This window comes from Caretta caretta, chromosome 2, assembly GCF_965140235.1.
Source record: "Caretta caretta isolate rCarCar2 chromosome 2, rCarCar1.hap1, whole genome shotgun sequence".
Classification (NCBI taxonomy): Eukaryota; Metazoa; Chordata; order Testudines; family Cheloniidae; genus Caretta; species Caretta caretta.
The window spans coordinates 190117124-190138253 of record NC_134207.1 but is presented as its reverse complement, the minus strand read 5'-3'; the positions used below and the strand labels follow the sequence as shown (position 1 = coordinate 190138253).

At 42.2% G+C, this 21130-nt stretch overlaps 1 protein-coding gene across 1 annotated transcript; it reads left to right on the top strand.

The window, feature by feature from the left end:
* Positions 1-973: 973 nt before the first annotated feature.
* On the top strand, positions 974-20023 carry LOC125631719 (C-C chemokine receptor type 5). Its single transcript, XM_048838815.2, has 2 exons — positions 974-1261; positions 16589-20023. Exon 2 carries the CDS (start codon positions 16600-16602, stop codon positions 17671-17673), a length of 1074 nt encoding a protein of 357 aa, XP_048694772.2. The 5' UTR covers positions 974-1261; positions 16589-16599; the 3' UTR covers positions 17674-20023.
* The last annotated feature ends 1107 nt before the right edge of the window (positions 20024-21130 follow it).

Below are 21130 nucleotides of genomic sequence, written 5' to 3'. Positions count from 1 at the left end.
TCACAAAAACAGAGACACAGTTATCTTCCATAAGAAGCTTGGTAAATCAGTGACTATCTTCTCTCTCTCTCTCTCTTTTTCTTTCTCTCTCTCCCTCATGTATGAAAAGGTATAGTAAATGATTAAGAATTAACATGAATGATGGTGTAATGAAGCAAGGGATGCAGTCTTTCAGAACCATTTGAGCAGGAAACCGGGTAGGAAACAAGATAGGGATTGAGCTAGTTGGGAATGCAGTGGAATGAGATGCTGACCAAAGCTATCAGGACAAACAGGAGCAGTCTTGTTGAAAAATCTCTGACAAACATTATATTAAAAACAACTCCGGATTTTGGTTTTGAAACCGTTTCTGGAAAACTTTGATTTGAAGATGGCTTCATCTAAGAACACGAGCACATTAAGCATAAAACCCTTCATATCTGATCTAGAGGGTGTCAGTTTTATTGCATGCCATGAGCTGAGCTTGCAACTCCTATTGCACTATGCTGAAGCTGTACCACTTAACATCTTATCACCACATGTAAAGAGGCTTTCTACTGCTTAGAGAGAATTAAAATCTGTGGCAGGAGTGGTCCAGAAAAACTGCACTGGAACTTGCAGTACAAACACTTGGTGTAAGCCCTGCTTTCATTATCATGTGCAATTCCATTGTAAATTATCAGTTGTAGTTATATAGGATAGAGCAGTGGTTTGCCTCCTTTTTGGTACTGAGACCCACCTTCCCCATTTAGCAAAATAGGAAGGGCAGGGTGGTCATGACCCTCTGACATCTGGCTGTGAACCCCAGGATAGCAAATCTCTGGTATAGAGCATTATCCCACTTTTTATATATATCATCCCACTCTGAAAGGGTTGTGACTGCAGGAGCTGTTAAATTCTCTAGCCTGTTTGAATTGCTCAATCTGATTTTCTTTGAATCAGTCATATGGGAGGAAGTAGAGCCAAGTAATTAAAGCACAGGACTGGCCTCTGGAGTGCTGAGTCCTATTACCACCTCTGTCACAGACTTGCTTGGTGACCTTGAGGAATTCACTTCATCTCTTTGTGCCCTGGTTTCTCTTATTCACTGTGCTACAGTAGAACCTCAGAGTTACGAAAACCAGAGTTACGAGCTGACTGGTCAACGACGCACCTCATTTGGAACTGGAAGTACACAATCAAGCAGCAGCAGAGACAAAAAAGCAGCAAACAACACAGTACAGTTCTGTGTTAAACATAAACTACTAAAAAAGGGAAAGTTTTAAAAAAAAGATTTGACAAGGTAAGGAAACTGTTTCTGTACTTGTTTCATTTAAATTAAGATGATTAAAAGCACCATTTTTCTTCTGCATAGTAAAGTTTCAAAGCTGTATTAAGTCAATGTTCAGATGTAAATTTTTGAAAGAACAACTGTAACGTTTTGTTCAGAGTTACGAACAACCTCCATTCCCGATGTGTTTGTAACTCTGAAGTTCCACTGTATTGTGAAGCTTAATTCATCAATGTTTGTACAATGCTTTCATGGGCACCTCTGCTACAGGGAAAAAAGTATTATACATGTGTTTTTCTGAATATGTTGAGAATATAGGACACATTGATGCCAAAACAATGCATTTTTGGAAGGTCGGTTACAGCTAGCATCTTGTCTGTGTGTGGAATTAATATTGTGTGGTCTTGCTATACTGATAGTTAATGTTCCACTTTTTTAAATGGGAAGCTACAATGTAAGGACAAACATGATCTTTTGATTGTGATCCTTTAAATCAACTATTTGTATTTAGCAGCAAAAAAGGCTCAGGAACTTGCAATTTTTGCAAGAATGTCATTTTGCTTTTAGTGAGGAATATAAAGCATCTGGGTCTTGGAAGTCCCCAGAGAGCAAAGCCAGGTTTCATCCAGGTAGGGCCAAACCTATCATTTTCCTGACAAATCTTTAGGGATATGGAACCATACTGGCAAGAGGTAAGTGATTTGAGAGCAGATGCAGCTGGGTCTCAGTGTTCAGGGCTCAGCTGTCATGTATAGGAAGGAAGAGGCCAGTATTATCCAAAGGAAGATTGACCTCTAGAAAAGACTGTGTTGTGTTTACTAAATTCTAGGAAGGGGAAGACTTGCCTTTGGGCTTATTGGATTATAAGGATTATACCTTAGAAAATGGAGTAATAATTTCTGAACAGAATGTAGTTCACACTTACTCCATTTCCTTGGGTTTTATTGGCATTATACTCAACTTAAAAGCATTCTGTCTGTAACACTATAACTTTTGAGCTCCACATCTGATCACTTGCAAAATTTCAGGGAATGTTCTAGGCATCAATGGTCAGAGCTCTCTGTTGGTTTTTGGGAAAATCAGAAAACTGAAAGGGCTGTGGGGGGGGGGGGCGGAATGAGGGACACATGGAACCCCTGCTGTTTAGCAGATCCATGGCTTCAAGCACTTCTGCAACTGGCTGTAGACCAAACAACTGGTTGGTGGACACCCATTAACACTTTCTGAATAAAACAATATCTCATCTCTACTTGTCCTCTCACAGACAAAAAGAAGACAAATAATGGAGTGGAGGGAGAGGGAAATAGGGGAGTGCACATAGTCCCTGGTATGGGAGGGGAAGGAGTCCCATAATCCCCTAGCATTGGATTTAAGGACGAGAATGGGGGGCAGACAGGGCCTGTAGCATGGGAGTGAAGGGGGTATTTGAAAAAGGGAAGATTGGGGGCACAGAACCCCTGATGGGGGGATTGAAGGACCTTGTCTGTGGGAAGGTGGCATGGCACACAGAACCCCTGGTGGGTAGGAAGGTGTGAAAGAGAGGGAAGGGAGAAGGGGGGCACATAGAACCCTTGGCAGAGGGAAATTTGGGGAGCTGTAGGGAGTCCTGGAAATAGAGGGGGATGGGCAGGGCCAGCTTTAGGGGTAGATGGTCAAGGCAGCCATCCTGGGCACCAACATTTGGAGGTGCCAAACAAACAAGATTTGTATGACTGCATGTGTGCCTTGTGTAGAGGCACTGAAAACATTTATCTCCCTGAGCAACAAAACACTTACAGTCAGCCCTGGGGATGGGAGGGTGGCACACGAGGAATTTCAGGGTGGTGAATGGAGTGATGTGTGGAGCCCTTAGTGGGTGAACATGCTTGGCCTACATAAGATACAAAGTGTGTGACTTAGTTGATAACTCAAATAGAGCAAGAGAAGGGTGAACCCTTGCTTTCTCTCCAAGGTTGGCTGGCACAACTGGCAGGCTCTTCAGGAGAGGTACAGTTTTGGAGTAGCAGTACGAGCTACAGGTCGGGATTAATGGGCAGTGGCAGAGCTGTAAGGGAACCCAGGAGTAGAACAGCAGGACATGCTGCAGGTCAGGACTGAGGTACTAGGGGTTTCCCTGCGGAGAGTCTCAGTGTTCCTTCTGCCCAGAGAGTTACTCTGTTAAATCCAGGGCAGAGATATTGAGCCATGCCTGCTGGGAGGAACCAATAAGCAACTCCCTTCCAATGCCTGCGAAGAGGGTGGCTCAGTATTTGATTTCATTTAGATTTGGAGCTTACACAAACTGCATCTGAAACTGTATCTGTGCAAAGCTCTAGCTACCCTTGACAGACTTAACCACAATAACAATTAAGAGTTGCTAAAGGTAAATTCTTCCCCCACCACTAGACCTCATCCAAATCACCAGTCATGTGAACATTGCAGCTTAAATCAAAGAACACCATAGCCTGTTAAAGGGGGGGGCCTCCACTTTTTTTACCTGTTTATCCATTGGCAAGGGAAAGCCTTGTATTTGGACCCTGAAAAGGGAAGGAAAACTTGGGTGTGTGTTTTTGTTCTGTGAGCTAGCACTGCTGATGAGGGAAACTCCACCCTCTGATATGGCTCGTTCTCTTGTAGTTTTGCAACATTCACTCTCACTGACTCCTGTGAGGAGGTTTTGAACAAACCACCTTTGGAGATTTAAATCAACTTAGTTTCAAACGTAGCATGCTCCTTGAGCAATGAGCTGTGATGACATAACTGAGTCAGTCAGAGCTGCAATTCTGAGCCCCTCTTGCTTCTCCAAATGAACAACTTGGGAAATATCTGCTAGTCATACAGCACCATACCATGCTATACCAAACAGACAGCACAAGTGTTAATTTTTCTACATTTAACAGTGTTTTACAAAAATAGAAAGAGAAAAACCATGATCTTCTTGCTGTCCATTGTTTAGGTCTTCACACACAACAGCACAAGATGTGCAGTAACCAAACTCAACATTGATGTACAAAACCTAGTTTTAAAAGTTTACAGCCATTTTAGCATTCACTCACTAAGAATTCATCAGCTTAAAGAGTTTTGTGAATTTGCTGGGGTAGAACACAGTAAAATTCTATGTCATGTAGTCACACGTTGGCTGTCACTTGTACTTGCTATTAACTCAGTAGCAATGTGTTGGAAAGAGCTTACAAGTCACTTTCTATCTTTGGAGACAGATGAATGTCCTAGAGTAATATGGGATAGTTTTGGAATGAAATTGCTGAACTGTACTGTTTCTTCTTGAGCCGTGCTCTAAAAATATTCACAGACACTACTAAAGCTCTGAAGTCAAACTCCTTCACAGTAACGTCATTGTTCAAATTGATATCTAGTGTAGACAAGAAACTAGAATGCAGAATAAATGAAAACATTTGTGTTATGTTGTGACTTTCAAACTAAAGAATCTCAGTGAAAGTGAATGAAGGAAGTGAGAAACAGGGGTTCTGCTTTTTTTATCAGCTAGCTCAAAATTATTTACAAAACAGATATAACCTCAGTGAAAACAATGTGCACAAGAAACTGTCTTATTGGCAAAAGTGTTCCTTTGAAAAATTTACTGAAGCTGAAGCATGCAAAACTGATAAAGTTACTGACATGGATGAGTTATGTGAAGAATTTTGTACAATCTAAAGTCATTTTGTCTCCTGAGTTTCTAGACTGCACAAGTACTGAAGAGAAATACTTTGATTTTCAAGATGACAAACCCAACTGGAAGCAGAAACTTCAAGAATTTGAGAAAAAAACCCTAGGTTCTTACATACTTTCTATTTCATGTAGCGAAGAAGATGCTGAAAGAGTATTTTTGTTAATGAATTCCACATGACAAGATGACAAATCAATTGGAAGTAGACACAGTGAAAGCCAAACTACAGAGTTGTAGCTTCTGAAACTTCTGAAAATGCTGAGTGCAAGGATGTTTCCAGGCCTTGAAGGGGTAAGAGCTGGTGACAGCACCCCTTCTCTAAGGGTATGTCTACACTATGAAATTAGGTCAAATTTATAGAAGTTGATTTTTTTAGGAAGTGATTTTATGCAGTCGATTGTGTGTGTCCCCACTAAGTGCATTAGATCGGTGGAGTGCGTCCACAGTACCGAGGCAAGCGTCGACTTTTGGAGTGTTGCACTGTGCGTAGCGATCCCACAGTTCCCACACTCTCTGCTGCCCATTGGAATTCTGGGTTAAGCTCCCAACGCATGATGGGGCAAAAACATAGTTGCGGGTTGTTTTGGGTATATGTCGTCAGTCGCCCCTCCCTCCGTGAAAGCAATGGCAGACAATCATTTTGCGCCTTTTTTCCGTGCGACCGCCATACTGCTTTTAGCAGATGGTGCAGTAGGACTGCTAACCATCGTCATTGAACCACTGCTTCCACTGCCACTCTGCTCTCCTGCTGTCATGAATCCACCTCTCAGGTCCTCTTGTCATTCTCTATAAATATCTATTCTCATGGCATCCGTTGTCAGCCACCGCTTCCGCTGCAACTCTGCTCTCCTGCAGATGCATACTACAGCAAGCATGGAGCCCACTCAGATCACCACGGCAGTTATGAGCATTGTAAACACCTCATTCATTATCCTGCAGTATGTGCAGAACCAGAACCTGCAAAAGCAGGTGAGGAGGCGACAGCAGCATAGTGACGAGAGTGATGAGGACATGGACACAGACTTCTCTCAAAGTACGGGCCCCGGCAACTTGGACATCCTGGTGGCAATGGGGCAGGCTCATGCCATGGAATGCCAATTCTGGGCTCAGCAAACAAGCACAGACTGGTGGGACCCCATAATGTTGCAGGTCTGGGACAATTCCCAGTGGCTGCAAAACTTTCGCATGCGTAAGGGCACTTTCATGGAACTTTGTGACTTGCTTTCCCCTGCCCTGAAGTGCAGGAATACCAAGATAAGAGCAGCCCTCACAGTTCACAAGCGAGTGGCGATAGCTCTCTGGAAGCTTGCAATGCCAGACAGCTACCGGTCAGTCGGGAATCAATTTAGAGCGGGCAAATCTACTGTGGGGGCTGCTGTGATCCAAGTAGCCAACGCAATCACTGAGGTGCTGCTATCAAGGGTAGTGACTCTGGGAAATGTGCAGGTCATAGTGGATGGGTTTGCTGCAATGGGGTTCCCTAACTGTGGTGGGGCAATAGACTGAACGCATATCCCTATCTTGGGACTGGACCACCTTGGCAGCCAGTACATAAACCGAAAGGGGTACTTTTCAATGGTGCTGCAAGCACTGGTGGATCACAAGGGACGTTTCACCAACATCAACGTGGGATGGCTGGGGAAGGTACATGATGCTCGCATCTTCAGGAACTCTGGTCTGTTTGAACAGCTACAGGAAGGGACTTACTTTCCAGACCAGAAAATAACCGTTGGGGATGTTGAAATGCCTATAGTTATCCTTGGGGACCCAGCCTACCCCTTAATGCCATGGCTCATGAAGCCATACTCAGGCAGCCTGGACAGTAGTCAGGAGCTGTTCAACTACAGGCTGAGCAAGTGCAGAATGGTGGTAGAATGTGCATTTGGACGTTTAAAAGCGCGCTGGTGCAGTTTACTGACTTGGTTAGACCTCAGCGAAACCAATATTCCCATTATTATTACTGCTTGCTGTGCGCTCCACAATATCTGTGAGAGTAAGGGGGAGACATTTATGGCAAGGTGGGAGGTTGAGGCAAATCACCTGGCTGCTGATTACGCGCAGCCAGACACCAGGGTGGTTAGAAGAGCACAGCAGGGCATGCTGCACATCAGAGAAGCTTGAAAACCAGTTTCATGACTGGCCAGGCTACAGTGTGACAGTTCTGTTTGTTTCTCCTTGATGAAAACCTGCCCCCTTGGTTCACTCTACTTCCTTGTAAGCCAACCGCCCTCCCCTCCTGCCTTTGATCACCGCTTGCAGAGGCAATAAAGTCATTGTTGTTTCAAATTCATGCATTCTTTATTAATTTCTCACACAAATAGGGGGATAACTGCCAAGGTAGCCCAGAAGGGGTGGGGGAGGAGGGATGCACTGTGTGGGGTAGTAGAGGAGGAGAGAAGGGAAGGATAAGGCCACACTGCACTTCAAAACTTCTTGAATGCCAGGGGGTGGAGTGGTTCGGTGCCTGGAGGGCCCCCCCCCACATTCTTGGGTGTCTGGGTGAGGAGGATATGGAACTTGGGGAGTAGGGCAGTTGGTTACACAGGGGCTGCAGTGGCGGTCTGTGCTCCTGCTGCCTTTCCTGCAGGTCAACCATATGCCGGAGCATATCCATTTGATCCTCCAGTAGCCTCAGCATTGCATCCTGCCTCCTCTCATCATGCTGCCACCACCTCTCCTGTTGCTCCCGCCACCTCTCCTCTCATGCGTCCCTCCTGTCCTTGCATTCATTTTGTGCTTTCCTGGACTCTGACATTGCTTGCCTCCACACATTCTGCTTAGCTCTTTCAGTGCGGGAGGACTTCATGAGCTCAGAGAACATTTAATCACAAGTGCATTTTTTTCGCCTTCTTATCTGTGCTAGCCTCTGGGATGGAGATGATGGGGGAGCATTGAAACATTTGAAGCTATGGGAGGAAAAAAAGGGAGAGTAGTATTTAAAAAGACACATTTTAGAGAATAATGGGTAGACTCTTTCACGGTGAACCAAGCTGTTAACATTACATAGCACATGTGCTTTCGGTACAAGGTCCCTCCCAGCACCAATTCTCTGGGATGATCGCTTCACCCCTCCCCCCACCACATGGCTAACAGTGGGCATGATTTCTTTTCAGCCACAGGCAAACAGCCCAGCAGGAATGGCCATCTCTGATTGTCCCCTTAATAAAATGTCCCTATTTCAACCAGGTGACCATGAATGATATCATTTTCTGATGAAGTGAGCTGTGGCTCACGAAAGCTCATGCTCAAATAAATTGGTTAGTCTCTAAGGTGCCACAAGTACTCCTTTTCTTTTTGCGAATACAGACTAACACGGCTGTTCCTCTGAAACTTTCCTGAGGATAACACAGAGAGATAAAGAATGGATGTTGCTTGAATGCCAGCAAACACTGGGACCATATGCTGCCATGCTTTGTTATGCAATGATTCCAGACTATGTGCTACTGGCCTGGCGTAGTAAAGTGTCCTACCATGGAAGATAGAATAAGGCTGTCTTCCCCAGAAACCTTTTGCAAAGGCTTTGGGAGTACATCCAGGAGAGCTTCACTGAGATGTCCCTGGAGGATTTCCGCTCCATCCCCAGACACGTTAACAGACTTTTCCAGTAGCTGTACTGGCCACAAATGCATCCCAAGTCTTCAGGGCAAATTAATCATTAAACATGTTTGCTTTTAAACCATGTGTTATATTTACAAAGGTACACTCACCAGAGGTACCGTCTCTGCCTTCAAGGTCTGGGAGCCCACCTTGGGAGCGTTGGGAGGGTATTGGCTCCAGGATGATAAACAGTTCCTGGCTGTTGGGAAGAACGGTTTCATCCTCCTCCTCATCATCATCTTCCTCTTCCCCAAAATCCTCATCCCCGTTGCGTGCGACTCTCCCCTTGCAGGAGTCCACGTACAGGGGTGGGGTAGTGGTAGGGGCACCACCTAGAATGGCATGCAGCTCATCATAGAAGTGGCATGTCTGGGGGTCTGACCCGGAGCAGCTGTTTGCCTCTTTGGATTTTTGGTAGGCTTGCCTGAGCTCCTTAAGTTTCACATGGCACTGCTGCAGGTACCTGTTATAGCCTCTGTCCTTCATGCCCTTGGAGATTTTTTCAAATATTTTGGCATTTCATCTTTTGGAACAGAGTTCTGATTGCACAGATTCGTCTCCCCATACAGCGATCAGATCCAATACCTCCCGTTTGGTCCATGCTGGAGCTCTTTTGCGATTCTGGGACTGCATGGTCACCTGTGCTGATGAGCTCTGCATGGTCACCTCTGCTGATGACCTCGCCACGCTGGCCAAACAGGAAATGAAATTCAAAAGTTCCCGGTGCTTTTCCTGTGTACCTGGCTAGTGCATCTGAGTTGAAAGTGCTGTCCAAAGCGGTCACAATGGAGCACTCTGGGATAGCTCCCCAAGGCCAATACTGTTGAATTGCCTCCACACTACCCCAAATTCGACCTGGCGATGTCAATTTCGGTGCTAATCCCCTCATCGGGGAGGAGTACAGAAATCGATTTTAAGAGCCCTTTAAGTTGACAAAAATGGCTTTGTCGTGTGGACAGGTGCAGGGTTAAATCGATCTAATGCTGCTAAATTCGACCTAAACTCATAGTGTAGACCAGGGCTAAAGTCTGAAGCTTTAATTAAATTGAAGTCTAAACCATCTAGTCACCCACCATGTGCACAGACAGGCCAGAAACTGCAACAATACCCAGCAAAACTGGCCTGTATGTATGGAAGGCCTGTGGGAAGATGAACAACAACAACATAATCCACACTTTACTCCCACAGCAAAAAGTACCCTGCAAGCTTCCCCAGTTTCAGCAGGTGGGTGGAGAGCAGGAGGGGAAGAAGCCAAGAAGATAGCTGTCCTCTGTAGAACCATCCCCCAAAAAGCCTATGGGAACCTACTGTGCGAAATGTGGGTTTCTTTGGGGATCATTCTGCAGGCAGCATTTCCTAAAGATGCCTAAAATATCCCTGGGTTACTGTTAAGTGAGAAGCAGACAGACCTCTTTTCAAGAGCTGAACACTCTTCTGCTCTGAATATACACAAGCAGAAATAATTATTAGACTCAATTTCTTAAAAAATACATGCAAATAGTGATTTCCTTTGCAAATTGTATAGAAGATCCTACTCCTTGGAATCATTCTTAACTAGGAATCTCTGTGTGGATGAGAGGAATGAATTTCCTGCTGGTCTTTTAGAGAATACATTTCTAGTTTTATACTAATTGCAAAAAGTTGATACTTTATCGCAGAGGTTTTCAACCTTTTTTCATTTGCAGACCCCTAAAAATTTCAAATGGAGGAAAATCTTAGACATAGTCTGCGGACCACAGGTTGAAAACCACTGCTTTATTGCATGTGCTTGTCTACTCACCCACACTTGATTTGCCCATAAGATAGAAGCAGTTGTGATTTAGCCTTGGAGATAGTGTTTGAGAGAAAAGGGAAACAAAAATGATTAGGGGTATGGAACGGCTTCCGTATGAGGAGAGATTAATAAGACTGGAACTTTTCAGCTTGGAAAAGAGATGACTAAGAGGGGATATGATTGAGGTCTATAAAATCTTAAGTGGTGTGGAAAAATTAAATAAGGAAGTGTTATTTATTCCTTCTCATAACACAAGAACCAGGGGTCACCAAATGAAATTAATAGGCAGCAGGTTTAAAACAAACAAAAGGAAGTATTTCTTCACACAATGTATAGTCAACCTGTGGAACTCTTTGCCAGAGGATGTTGTGAAGGCCAAGACTACAACAGGGTTCAAAAAAGAACTAGACAAATTCATGGAGGATAGCTCCATCAATGGCTATTAGCCAGGATGGGCAAGGGTGGTGTCCCTAGGGTCTGTTTTCCAGAAGCTGGGAATGAGCGACAGGGAATGGATCACTTGATGATTACTGGTTCTGTTCATTCCCCCGGGGCACCTGACATTGGCCACTGTCAGAAGACAGAATACTGGGCTAGATGGACCTTTGGTCTGACCCAGTATGGCCGTTCTTATGTTCTTATGAGAAGGATCTTGATACTAGAGCTCTGCTTTTGTCAAAATTTCCTCAGAAAACTTACCCTCTGAATCTCCACCATATGAAGGTTACATGATCCAGAGAAGGGGAACTGTCACCCACACGTTCTCACAACAGAGCTATCTCTAAACACAAAACGTCCCTCAGAGATGGACATTATCATCCCTACTAAACAGGGTCTTCACATAGTGAAATTTTCCACCCAGATTTTAAGATTGGTGTTGGGGGATGGAACTTTCTACCAAGTATTTGATCTTTCCCCCTTCTCCTTCACTTCTCAATGGTTTATCTCTTTTCATGGCTGGCAGGCTCTGGTTATCCTGCATGCCTCAGTACAGTCTCTTTTGTAGACAACTTTAAAGTAAGAGTGACTGTACACAAAGTACAATAAAATGCTGAGACAGACAAAATTGGATTCTGAATTAGCGAACACTTCTACTAAATTTTGATACAAGATGGATGAGGTAATATATTTTATTGGACCAACTTCTGTTGGTGAGACAGACAAGCTTTTGAGCTAACCCAAAGCTCTTCTTCAGGTCTGTCACTCTAATATCCTGGACTAACTTAGCTACAAGAACACTGCATACAACAAATTTTGACACCAGCAGTCTAAAAGCAGAACATTTCATATGTCAGTTTTTGTTGGTTTGTTTGCTGTTAGATTTTTGTGCTATGTGGGATATTACAGTAGGTCATAAGAGAAAAGCTACATGAGACTGCCAGTTATTAGCCTCTTCACATATTGAGAAGAAGAGAGTCTGATTCTGCTGCAATTGTGGGAAAACAGTTATGGATTATGGTAGAGTTTAGCACAAAAAGCTACAAGAGAAGTATCCCCTCTTCATTTAGTGGAAGTATATAGTTCACTGAAGTTAATGGACAGGCTCCTATTGACTTCACTAGGCTCCGGCTCAGAACCTTAAGTCTCTTAATGTGTCATTCAGTGCTCTGGATCACGCAATCCTGCATTTCTACTTGGAAGCAGTAGAAGCCCCTCAGCTACAAAGGTGGGGTCTCAAAACTTATTCCCACCTGTTATCTCAGTCTGGTGAATGTTTGCAGATTCATCCAACCCTTTGAAACTCATCAGCCATCCATGAATGCAGATTGAGGAGTGAGACATTTGAGGTGATTGTCCCGCATTCTCATTATCACTGCAGCTGGTTGTGGGGAAAACCAAAGGGGCAAAGGAATTCTTTTAAAAAAAAATAGATAGATAAGAAAATGTTGGAGCATACTAATTTGGGGGGTAGGGGCATGCCATAACTTTTGACCACTGAGCAGTGTTTGGCACAAATCTTTGAAAAGCACCTACTACTAGTGAATCCCTTCCTCAGACAAAATTTACCCTTTTACCCAAAATTTACCCTTCAAAATTTACCCTTTTCCCTTGACAGCAAATTCAGATATAGGGGACCCTGAAAACTCCTATTAGCAAGCTCAGGCACAGGGCACTCTGAAAACTCACCCTATTAGCAAATTTAGTCATAAAGGGCCCTCAAAAACCACTTAGCTGTGAGCACAGTTATGGAGCCCCTGGAAACTCATCTTATCAGCATGCTCAGGAACTAAGACTCATGAAAACTCAGATTTCTTATTCTTGAATGGTAGGCTAGCTCTGGATGAAGAAGCCTGAATGGGTCCATTGGACTTACATACAGAACAATCCTGGATTTCACATTATGAACATCAGTTGTAAAGCATCATGAGAATAGGAACCACTGGAGCATCTGAAATGAAATGACATATTCAGAACAAAAGCATGTTCACAATGTTCTTCTGATTATATCTTACAGGCAGTTCTGCCACAGAGTTCTTATGGGACTCTTGACAAATGACATAAACCAAACTTTTCACAAGAGGTCACTAATTGTGTGTTCCTTTTTTTCTGGGCACCCAGTTTGAGACCCTAGGGTCTGATCTGTAGAAGTGCTAAGCACTCACAACTTCAACTGAAGTCAATGGGAACTGTGCTTTGAAGTGTTACATAAAGCTAGATGGTCTGAAAAATCAACCCTAAAGATCTCAAATTCGGCACACAAAATTAGTGGACATTTTTTATCTTAATCTTTTTATGTCTCAGTTCCTCCTCTGTAAAATGAGGATAATATCCTTTACCTCAAAGGGCTGTTTTGAAGATAAACTTACTGATGTTTACAAGGCACTCAGATTGTCAAGTGATGAGCACCATAAAAAGTCTTAGGAAATTATTAATTATGTATTCACTGCAGGGCTTGGATGGTGCACAATAAATAAAACATGGAGCCACATATTAAATGATAAGTATATTATAGTTTCTTAAGTAGATACCAGTAAGCATTTTATCTTTATTTTTCTTGTAACCATTTCTGAGTTTTATGCCTTATTACTTGTACTCACTTAAAATCTCTCTCTTTGTAGTTCATACATTTGTTTTACTGTTTTATCTAATCCAATGTGTTTAAATTGATGTGTCTGGATAACTATTTAAGGTAATAAATTGGGATATTATTCCCTTAGAGGAATAATTGGCTCAATATAGTTGTACTGGAGAGCACTGGGCAGTATAGGACATACATTTCTGGGGGGAAATCTGGGACTGGGAGTGTTTTGGGGCCAGCCTGGGATAATCTTTAAAGCTGGTAAGATCCAAGGTGTGGCTGACTGGCTGCAGCAGAAACAGACATACCTCTGAGTAACTTACATGCTGGTGGCTGTTTGTGAGCAGTCCAGTTTCAGTGGCTACAGTAGCAAGGTATTGAAAAGGGCATCCCAGGTTGCAGGCAGGAGTGAGGTGACACAGCTACTCATTAGTCTGGATTGTGTCCCAGTATGTCACAAACCTACCTTAGGGCTCTGAGTGCATTAACTAACAGGCAACCTTCATTCTGGCATTTCCTGACTTTACAGTGCAAGACTTTGCAGCCTTAATGTTCTTTTAATGTGGGATTTATCTGCAAGTAATATATTTTTGGTTAAACAGGCCAAGCAAACCAGAGGCTGTACAATATTTAACCATCAGCGAGAGAGGGACATGAATTAAGCACTGAATGAAGAGTTCCTCTTGATGCACGCAGATGGTGCCATAATGTCACTGGGGAACTGGGCAGCAAAGCACCTCCTGAAACACTGTACAGTCACAAAGCTGAATCCCAACTTAGCCAGGAAAAACACAACAAAAGATCTGTGCAGTATCACCTATCACCACCAAGAGTTTTGTGTGCTTTGCTCCTCCACTGAAACTGTCATTGCAGAGGAGGTGGCAAACATCACACCCAAAACGTCTGTCCTTTTTCAAATATATTACAGTTGTTCAAAATGCTACAGTTTCCAAGAGTGCTGCTATAAGGCAAGAATGTGTGTAGCCTTTGCTCAACCATGAAAGACTCCTCAGTATTTGCACCCTTTTAATGTTTTCTGTAAACATTGGTGTGAGTTATTTGGTTTGCAAGAATGTTCGCAGAAACTCGTGCAGATGCATCCACACCACAGTACACACTGGAAAGGAATTAGTCAAACCCTCCTGTTTATAAAAGTTGCAATTATCTGAGCAAGGAGAGGAAACAATATCATGTGATTTAGGTGATCAATTGCACAGTACAAATACTTAATTATAAATAATGAATCTTCAAAGCTATACTCATAGTGAATAATTCATGAGAAATCCATAGGCTGAAATATTTTGTATAAAACCTTTGAAAATTTTTCAATAACAAGCATATTTAAATAGCAAAACTTGTTCACAGATAATTTGCAAACAGCTGCTAATAGCTCCCCTAGCTCTGATGTTACTGATGGAAAAGATCTATTAAATCATTAACTCCAACCAACTTTCACACCCCAGAGAACAGACATTTCTGATATTGAAGAAATAACACGTTAGAGTTCAGGCAAAAGGCCATTGCAATAAGAGGAAATAAAATCTTGAATCAACTGGATCATTTTAATCTAGTCAGCAGAATCCAGTAATTAGAACAAGATTATCAATTCTAACTATGGATACATTCAAAATGGACATTGTAAGAGTATTTTTTTAAACAAAAGATTTAAAATACAAGAATATGGCACAGAAAATATTATGGTTTCTAAATAATTAGATGGGTTTCAGAGTAACAGCCGTGTTAGTCTGTATTTGCAAAAAGAAAAGGAGTACTTGTGGCACCTTAGAGACCAACCAATTTATTTGAGCATAAGCTTTCGTGAGCTACAGTCCACTTCACGAAAGCTTATGCTCAAATAAATTGGTTAGTCTCTAAGGTGCCACAAGTACTCCTTTAAATAATTAGATGTCATTCAGGGAGGAGTTTGAGTATCAATTTACATATTGTGAATTCTCTTGCAGGTTAGCAGCCGATCACAACATGATGAATATTCCTTGGATGGTAGAGAACAGTGATCGGTTTTCATTAAAAGTCTACATATAAACATTTTTCATTGTTTTGATTTGATCTGAACTGCAAGAGAGGTGAAACTTGCCATTTCATCCCACAGCATAGGTTCTGGTTGTCCACTTTCCTTTTTCCACATTTTCCCAGTTAACAGGTAAATCAGCTGTTTGTTGTATACAAGGAGATTATCACAAAAACAAGAACAAAAAGAGAGCCTGATTCTCATTTACAGAAAGGCCACCTGACATTGCTCTGATGATGTAAAAGATCCTTAAAGTAAAAAATAGATTATATTTATACTCACTTTCTTCAAGGCTCCTTTGCATGAATTTAGCAGTTTAAAGTGGCCTGGGTATAAATGAAAATAAGTCCTTAAAGACAAAGAGGAAGAATTTTCTTAACTAAAGAGTATAGGTCTTATTCTCATTTACACAAGGGCCCCTTTAATCCACTCTGGTACTATAAAGTGCCCTAAAATTAGGTATAAATGTACATTGATATTAAGGCCATTTTATATTGCCATAGTGGGATAAATGGACCCTGCCAGGCCCTTATTTTTTCCTGAACCAATGGAAACCGAACACGGAAGTACAGAGAAGTCTTTTATGTGAGAAATTTAAGAACTTGTTGAAAGAATAAGCATTAGAAGTAGACAAATAATTTTCAACAAATAATATTTTGCAAATTTTTGCCTGTGGAATGCTACTTAGATGTTCTGCACCCAGAGCCTACCAATGCGCACACACTCATGGCTTATTGCTTTGGTGTGGGCTAGTGACATCTGAATGTGGTTCAGAAAGCTGAAAAATATTAACTGTTTTCTCTTCTTTTCTGTTGGTCTCTTTTTGGTTCATTCAAACACTTCTGAAAACCACTTACTCCCCCTTCCTAGCATCCCAGCTCTGAACTAGTTGCCTCTGCTATTAGTCGGTCAGCAATTAGTTTTCACCTGTGTTATGATGCCACATGGTTTAATGAAGACAAACACTTCTCATACATAGTACAAGTGGGAAACAATATTTAGCAAGTTTAAAGAGTAAGTTAATTCTATATTATTTGTTAACGTGATCTGCAATTTTGTTTTTACATCTTAACATCAGCAGTTGTTATCCTGCCTGCTTACAGCAAAGGGTATTCTGAAGTGAAAATCAACATGCACAGTACATTTTAATGGCTTGTATGAACATATGATTATACCATACAATGTGTTTCATTCCTGTGTTTCACTGTGATTCTATACAGTACTCTGTAAATAATCATCCATTTCTTCATTCTTAGGCCAGGGCAAAATGAACACTTCTACTAGTGAACTGGAGATGGAGACACAGACAACAACGTATTACTATGAACAGGATGATGCAGCACCATGTTCAAATGACGTCAAACAATTTGCATCCCAGTTTCTGCCACCGCTGTACTCCTTGGTGCTGATATTTGGCCTGGTGGGCAATGCACTAGTTGTGCTGATCCTGATAAAATACAAGAGGCTGAGAAGCATGACTGACATCTATCTGCTGAATCTGGCAATTTCCGATTTGCTTTTTATTCTTTCCCTGCCATTTTGGGCTTACTACGCAGGACACGAGTGGGATTTTGGAAATGCAATGTGTAAAATTCTTTCAGGGGTCTATTATGCTGGCTTCTACAGTGGAATGTTTTTCATAATACTTTTGACAATAGATAGATATCTGGCCATTGTCCATGCAGTGTTTGCTTTAAAAGCTAGGACAGTTACCTATGGCATCATCACAAGTGTTGTCGTTTGGGGTGTTGCAATATTAGCCTCTCTTCCAGGGTTAATATTTCATAGTGTTCAAAAGGAAGGTCCTCACTGGACTTGCAGCTCTCATTATCCATCAAATTATGAAAAAGAATGGAAGCAATTCCTGATTTTAAAGATGAACACCCTGGGACTTGTCATTCCATTTGTCATTATGATCTTCTGCTACATAGAAATTATAAAAATATTACTGAGACGTAGGAATGAGAAAAAACACAAGGCAGTCAGGCTTATTTTTATCCTAATGATTGTTTATTTTCTCTTCTGGGCACCATACAACATCATTGTTCTCCTGTACACTTTTCAAGATTCATTTTCCCTAAATAACTGTAAGAGCAGCAGTCAGTTGGAGCTAGCAATCCAAGTGACAGAAGCGATTGCAATGTTCCACTGTTGTGTCAACCCCCTGATCTATGCCTTCGCTGGTGAAAAATTTCGGAAATATCTTTATACCTTTTTCCAAAAAGACATTGCAATCTACCTCTGCAAACCGTGTCCAGCTCTTCATGGTGATAAATTAGAACGGGTGAGCTCCACATACACCCCATCCACTGCAGAGCATGATATCTCCATTGGTTTGTAAAGTGCATTAGAAATGTAGCCAGTAAAAGTTTCATCCTCCTTTTAACTTAAAATGTTGTGGAATGAATCAGTTATTTTATGGTGTTTGCCCTTAAGAACTGTACAGTTACCAGTCCCAGTAGCTATTTTTTGTGTGGCATTGCAGCATTTTTCTGTGTGGCATTGTGGCATTTTCATTCTCTGTGCAGTGAATGCTACCAATGTCACTTTGGATGGGCTAGCACCAGCAGGAGAGTGAATTTGTGTGGGGGGGTGGAGGGTGAGAAAACCTGGATTTGTGCTGGAAATGGCCCACCTGTTGATTACTTTAGATAAGCTGTTACCAGCAGGACAGTGGGGTGGGAGGAGGTATTGTTTCATATTCTCTGTGTATATATAAAGTCTGCTGCAGTTTCCACGGTATGCATCTGATGAAGTGAGCTGTAGCTCACGAAAGCTCATGCTCAAATAAATTGGTTAGTCTCTAAGGTGCCACAAGTACTCCTTTTCTTTTTGCGAATACAGACTAACACGGCTGTTCCTCTGAAACCAACTCCACAGAAATTCTAAATACTGCTGTTCGATAAGCATCCACTTCAACATGGAATCCAATATAATAAGGGTTTGTTCTCTGGATGTTGGCCAATGAACAAAGTGTCAGTGCGATTTCCTCAGGAAATATAATTCAGAAGATGGTTCGAAGAGGGCAGAGAATGAGGTATGTCCTCTTTCAAGAACCAGTTCCTATATGCAAAGACCACAAGGAAAACTCTGGGAGGAAGGCAACTACAGGAGAGTGTCTTGGTTATTTACATGGGGTTGATGTGCCTTGTTTTACTTCGACCCTTTTCATTCATGGGAATTGATGACAAAAACAGCTTTACAACAAAATAAGAATAAAAGGATCTAAAATTACCAGGAATTTTAAAAGTTAGTGTTTTTTTTCATAATATAATCAACTACCTTTATGGCAGGGGGAGGTTAATGTACAGCTATGCTTCTACCCTATTTTTATCACAGGGCAGGAAGCCTTCTTAAATTGCCATGAAAAAGAGGGTTTGGATAAACAGGGGAATAAAAGATTGTGCACATTTCTGTTGAGGGATATGACCGACCTTCTGTTAACCAGAATTGCAGCAAACAGGTCTATTCTATTAACCAGTGACTATCTCTTTAAAATAATCCTTTCCCCTTGACTATTGCGTTACATTAAATTATTTAGAATTCAGTTTTATGCATGAAATTAAAACATTCAATTACTTATACCTTTAAGGGCTAACTTTCTTTAAAGGGGCTGTGACAGAGTGTGAATAATCTTAGGCTGACTCACCACTTAGTAAGCATCCTTACATGGGGCAAATTAGGGAAATAATTGGCTAAAGACTAAATGATTAACCAATTAACCAGGTGGCTCATCTCATCAGCTGAGGACAGCTAAAAGAGAGATAGGAAGAGAGGAGAGGGGTAGGCTGCAAGGGAAGACCTGAGAAGCCAAGAGTCTCAAAAAGGTAAGAAAGATCTCTTCTCCCCACACCACCCTACGCCTAGGAGTGTAGGGGAGAGAGAGAGAGAAAGAGAGAGAGAGAGAGAGAGACCTGGAGCACAGGGCCTGGTGCAAGACCTGAGGCCTGAACCACAGTTAGCAAAGGCAGGCAATGCTATGAGCCAAAGTCAAGCCCTGTCATAAAGCAAATGCCTGCTTACAAATTCAGTGTCCAGTACCTGAACTTGGCAAAAACATGGCTGGCATTGCTAAAACACAGATGCTCCTAAGAAGTACTGGGCACTGAGTATTCATGTAAACACATCCCAGAAGGCTAGTACAGGTATACCCCAATGTAGAGTTATGGTATAAACAAAATCCTCGGAGATGGTACAGGAACACACCGACCCACAGTAAAGACAAGGATAGGAGGACAGAATGATGGGTGGGGATGTTTTGTTTGAACCAGCAGGTACAAGGGGTAGTGTTGGTAACATGTTGGTAATACATCTGGAGTGTAATAAGAGTGTAATATGTAATTTATTTGTATCAATGTATCAAAGAAGGGGCACCTTTGTCCAGCCGAGGGAGCAGCAGAAAGTCCTGCTGCTGACTCATCTGAGACCATTGTCACGGGCATACATGTGTTAGCGTACCTGTAGACATGGATCCAGGGAGCTAGGCCCATGCTTCGTAGGCAATAAACATGGCCGAGTGCCTTTGCCCCCGAACCAAGTCTGTGGTTTTTCTGGGTAGTGCTATCTAGGTCTGCTGGGCCAGCTAGCTGCACAGAGCTGGTCCAGCGCACGGAGAGAAGACACACATGCATGCCAACTGACAACAGGGAGAATGTAAGAACCTTGAGCTTTGGGGAACTTGTCCTGTTATTTCACACTGTAAATAAAGCATTTGGTGTTGAACTTGCCACGAGTTCTGTGTGAGAATTGTTTGCAGTAAGGAATTCAGGGTGAGGGAACCCTGTCCTGTGACAGCTGCTCAACTCAGCCTCCTCTTTTGGGAGTTAAACTCTGGAGGTAACGGAACATACATCAAGTTGTTAGAAATCTGTAGGCTATTAATTGCAGGGAAAAGTTGCACCTGCAAAACAGGATCTTTTTTCTGAAACAATAGCTTCCTGGCAGCTGATAAAAGAACATAAACCAAACTCAGCAGAGTGAGAAATATAGATCAGTCTTGATGTTTGCAACATATTAAATGGTTGTGTTTGGTTATAAAAAGAATGGCTAGAAATGAATGGCACGGGAGGGAGAGAGAGGGGAAATGGTTTTGTGGGCTGGAAAGCTCAACAGCTCTCTGGCTTTTTTAATAACTGCAAGAAAATGGGAAAGTGGAAACAGATTTAAAATGCCAAAATTTCACAGAGAAGTCTGTCTAAGCCTTACATTCTTCTACAGTTTTTCTTTAGGAAAATACTGTATGAAGCAGCGCAAATATATTTTTGCATACCAAAAAGAGTTAGGAAAAATTATAGTGTATGCAAAGTTTTCTTGTCCTATTTCCCTGTCAGCCTTGCAAGCAGAAATTAAACACGGCTTATTCTCATGATCCAAAAGAGAATGATAAACAATTCCTCTGCTGTAACTTGTACCTTCCAAATCAGTGTTCCATTATATCCCAATAATATATTACCTTTCTGAATTCTCTGATGGGCCAGTAGACTGTTGCCTGCTATCCAGCCATGGAATGCTCAGGACACTAATTCCATCAACCATTGGTGCCACAGTCAAAATGTATTGTTTACTGAGCGTTCACCATCAGCTGTGTTAGGAGTTGACACACGTTGCACTAAATTGTCCTGGGCATGCTAGATGAAGAATATGGGACAGCACAGAAAGGCTGCGTCTATTCTACATTGCTTACACTGGCACAGCTGTACCGATGCAGCTCTCCCGTCAACATAATTAAACCACTCCCAACAAGCGGCGGTAGCCATGTCAGTGGGGGAGAAGCTCTCACGCCGACATAGCGCTGTGCA

Excerpts from the sequence above, each read along its gene's own strand:
- LOC125631719 (XM_048838815.2), top strand. The coding sequence starts at position 16,600 with ATGAACACTTCTACTAGTGAACTGGAGATGGAGACACAGACAACAACG.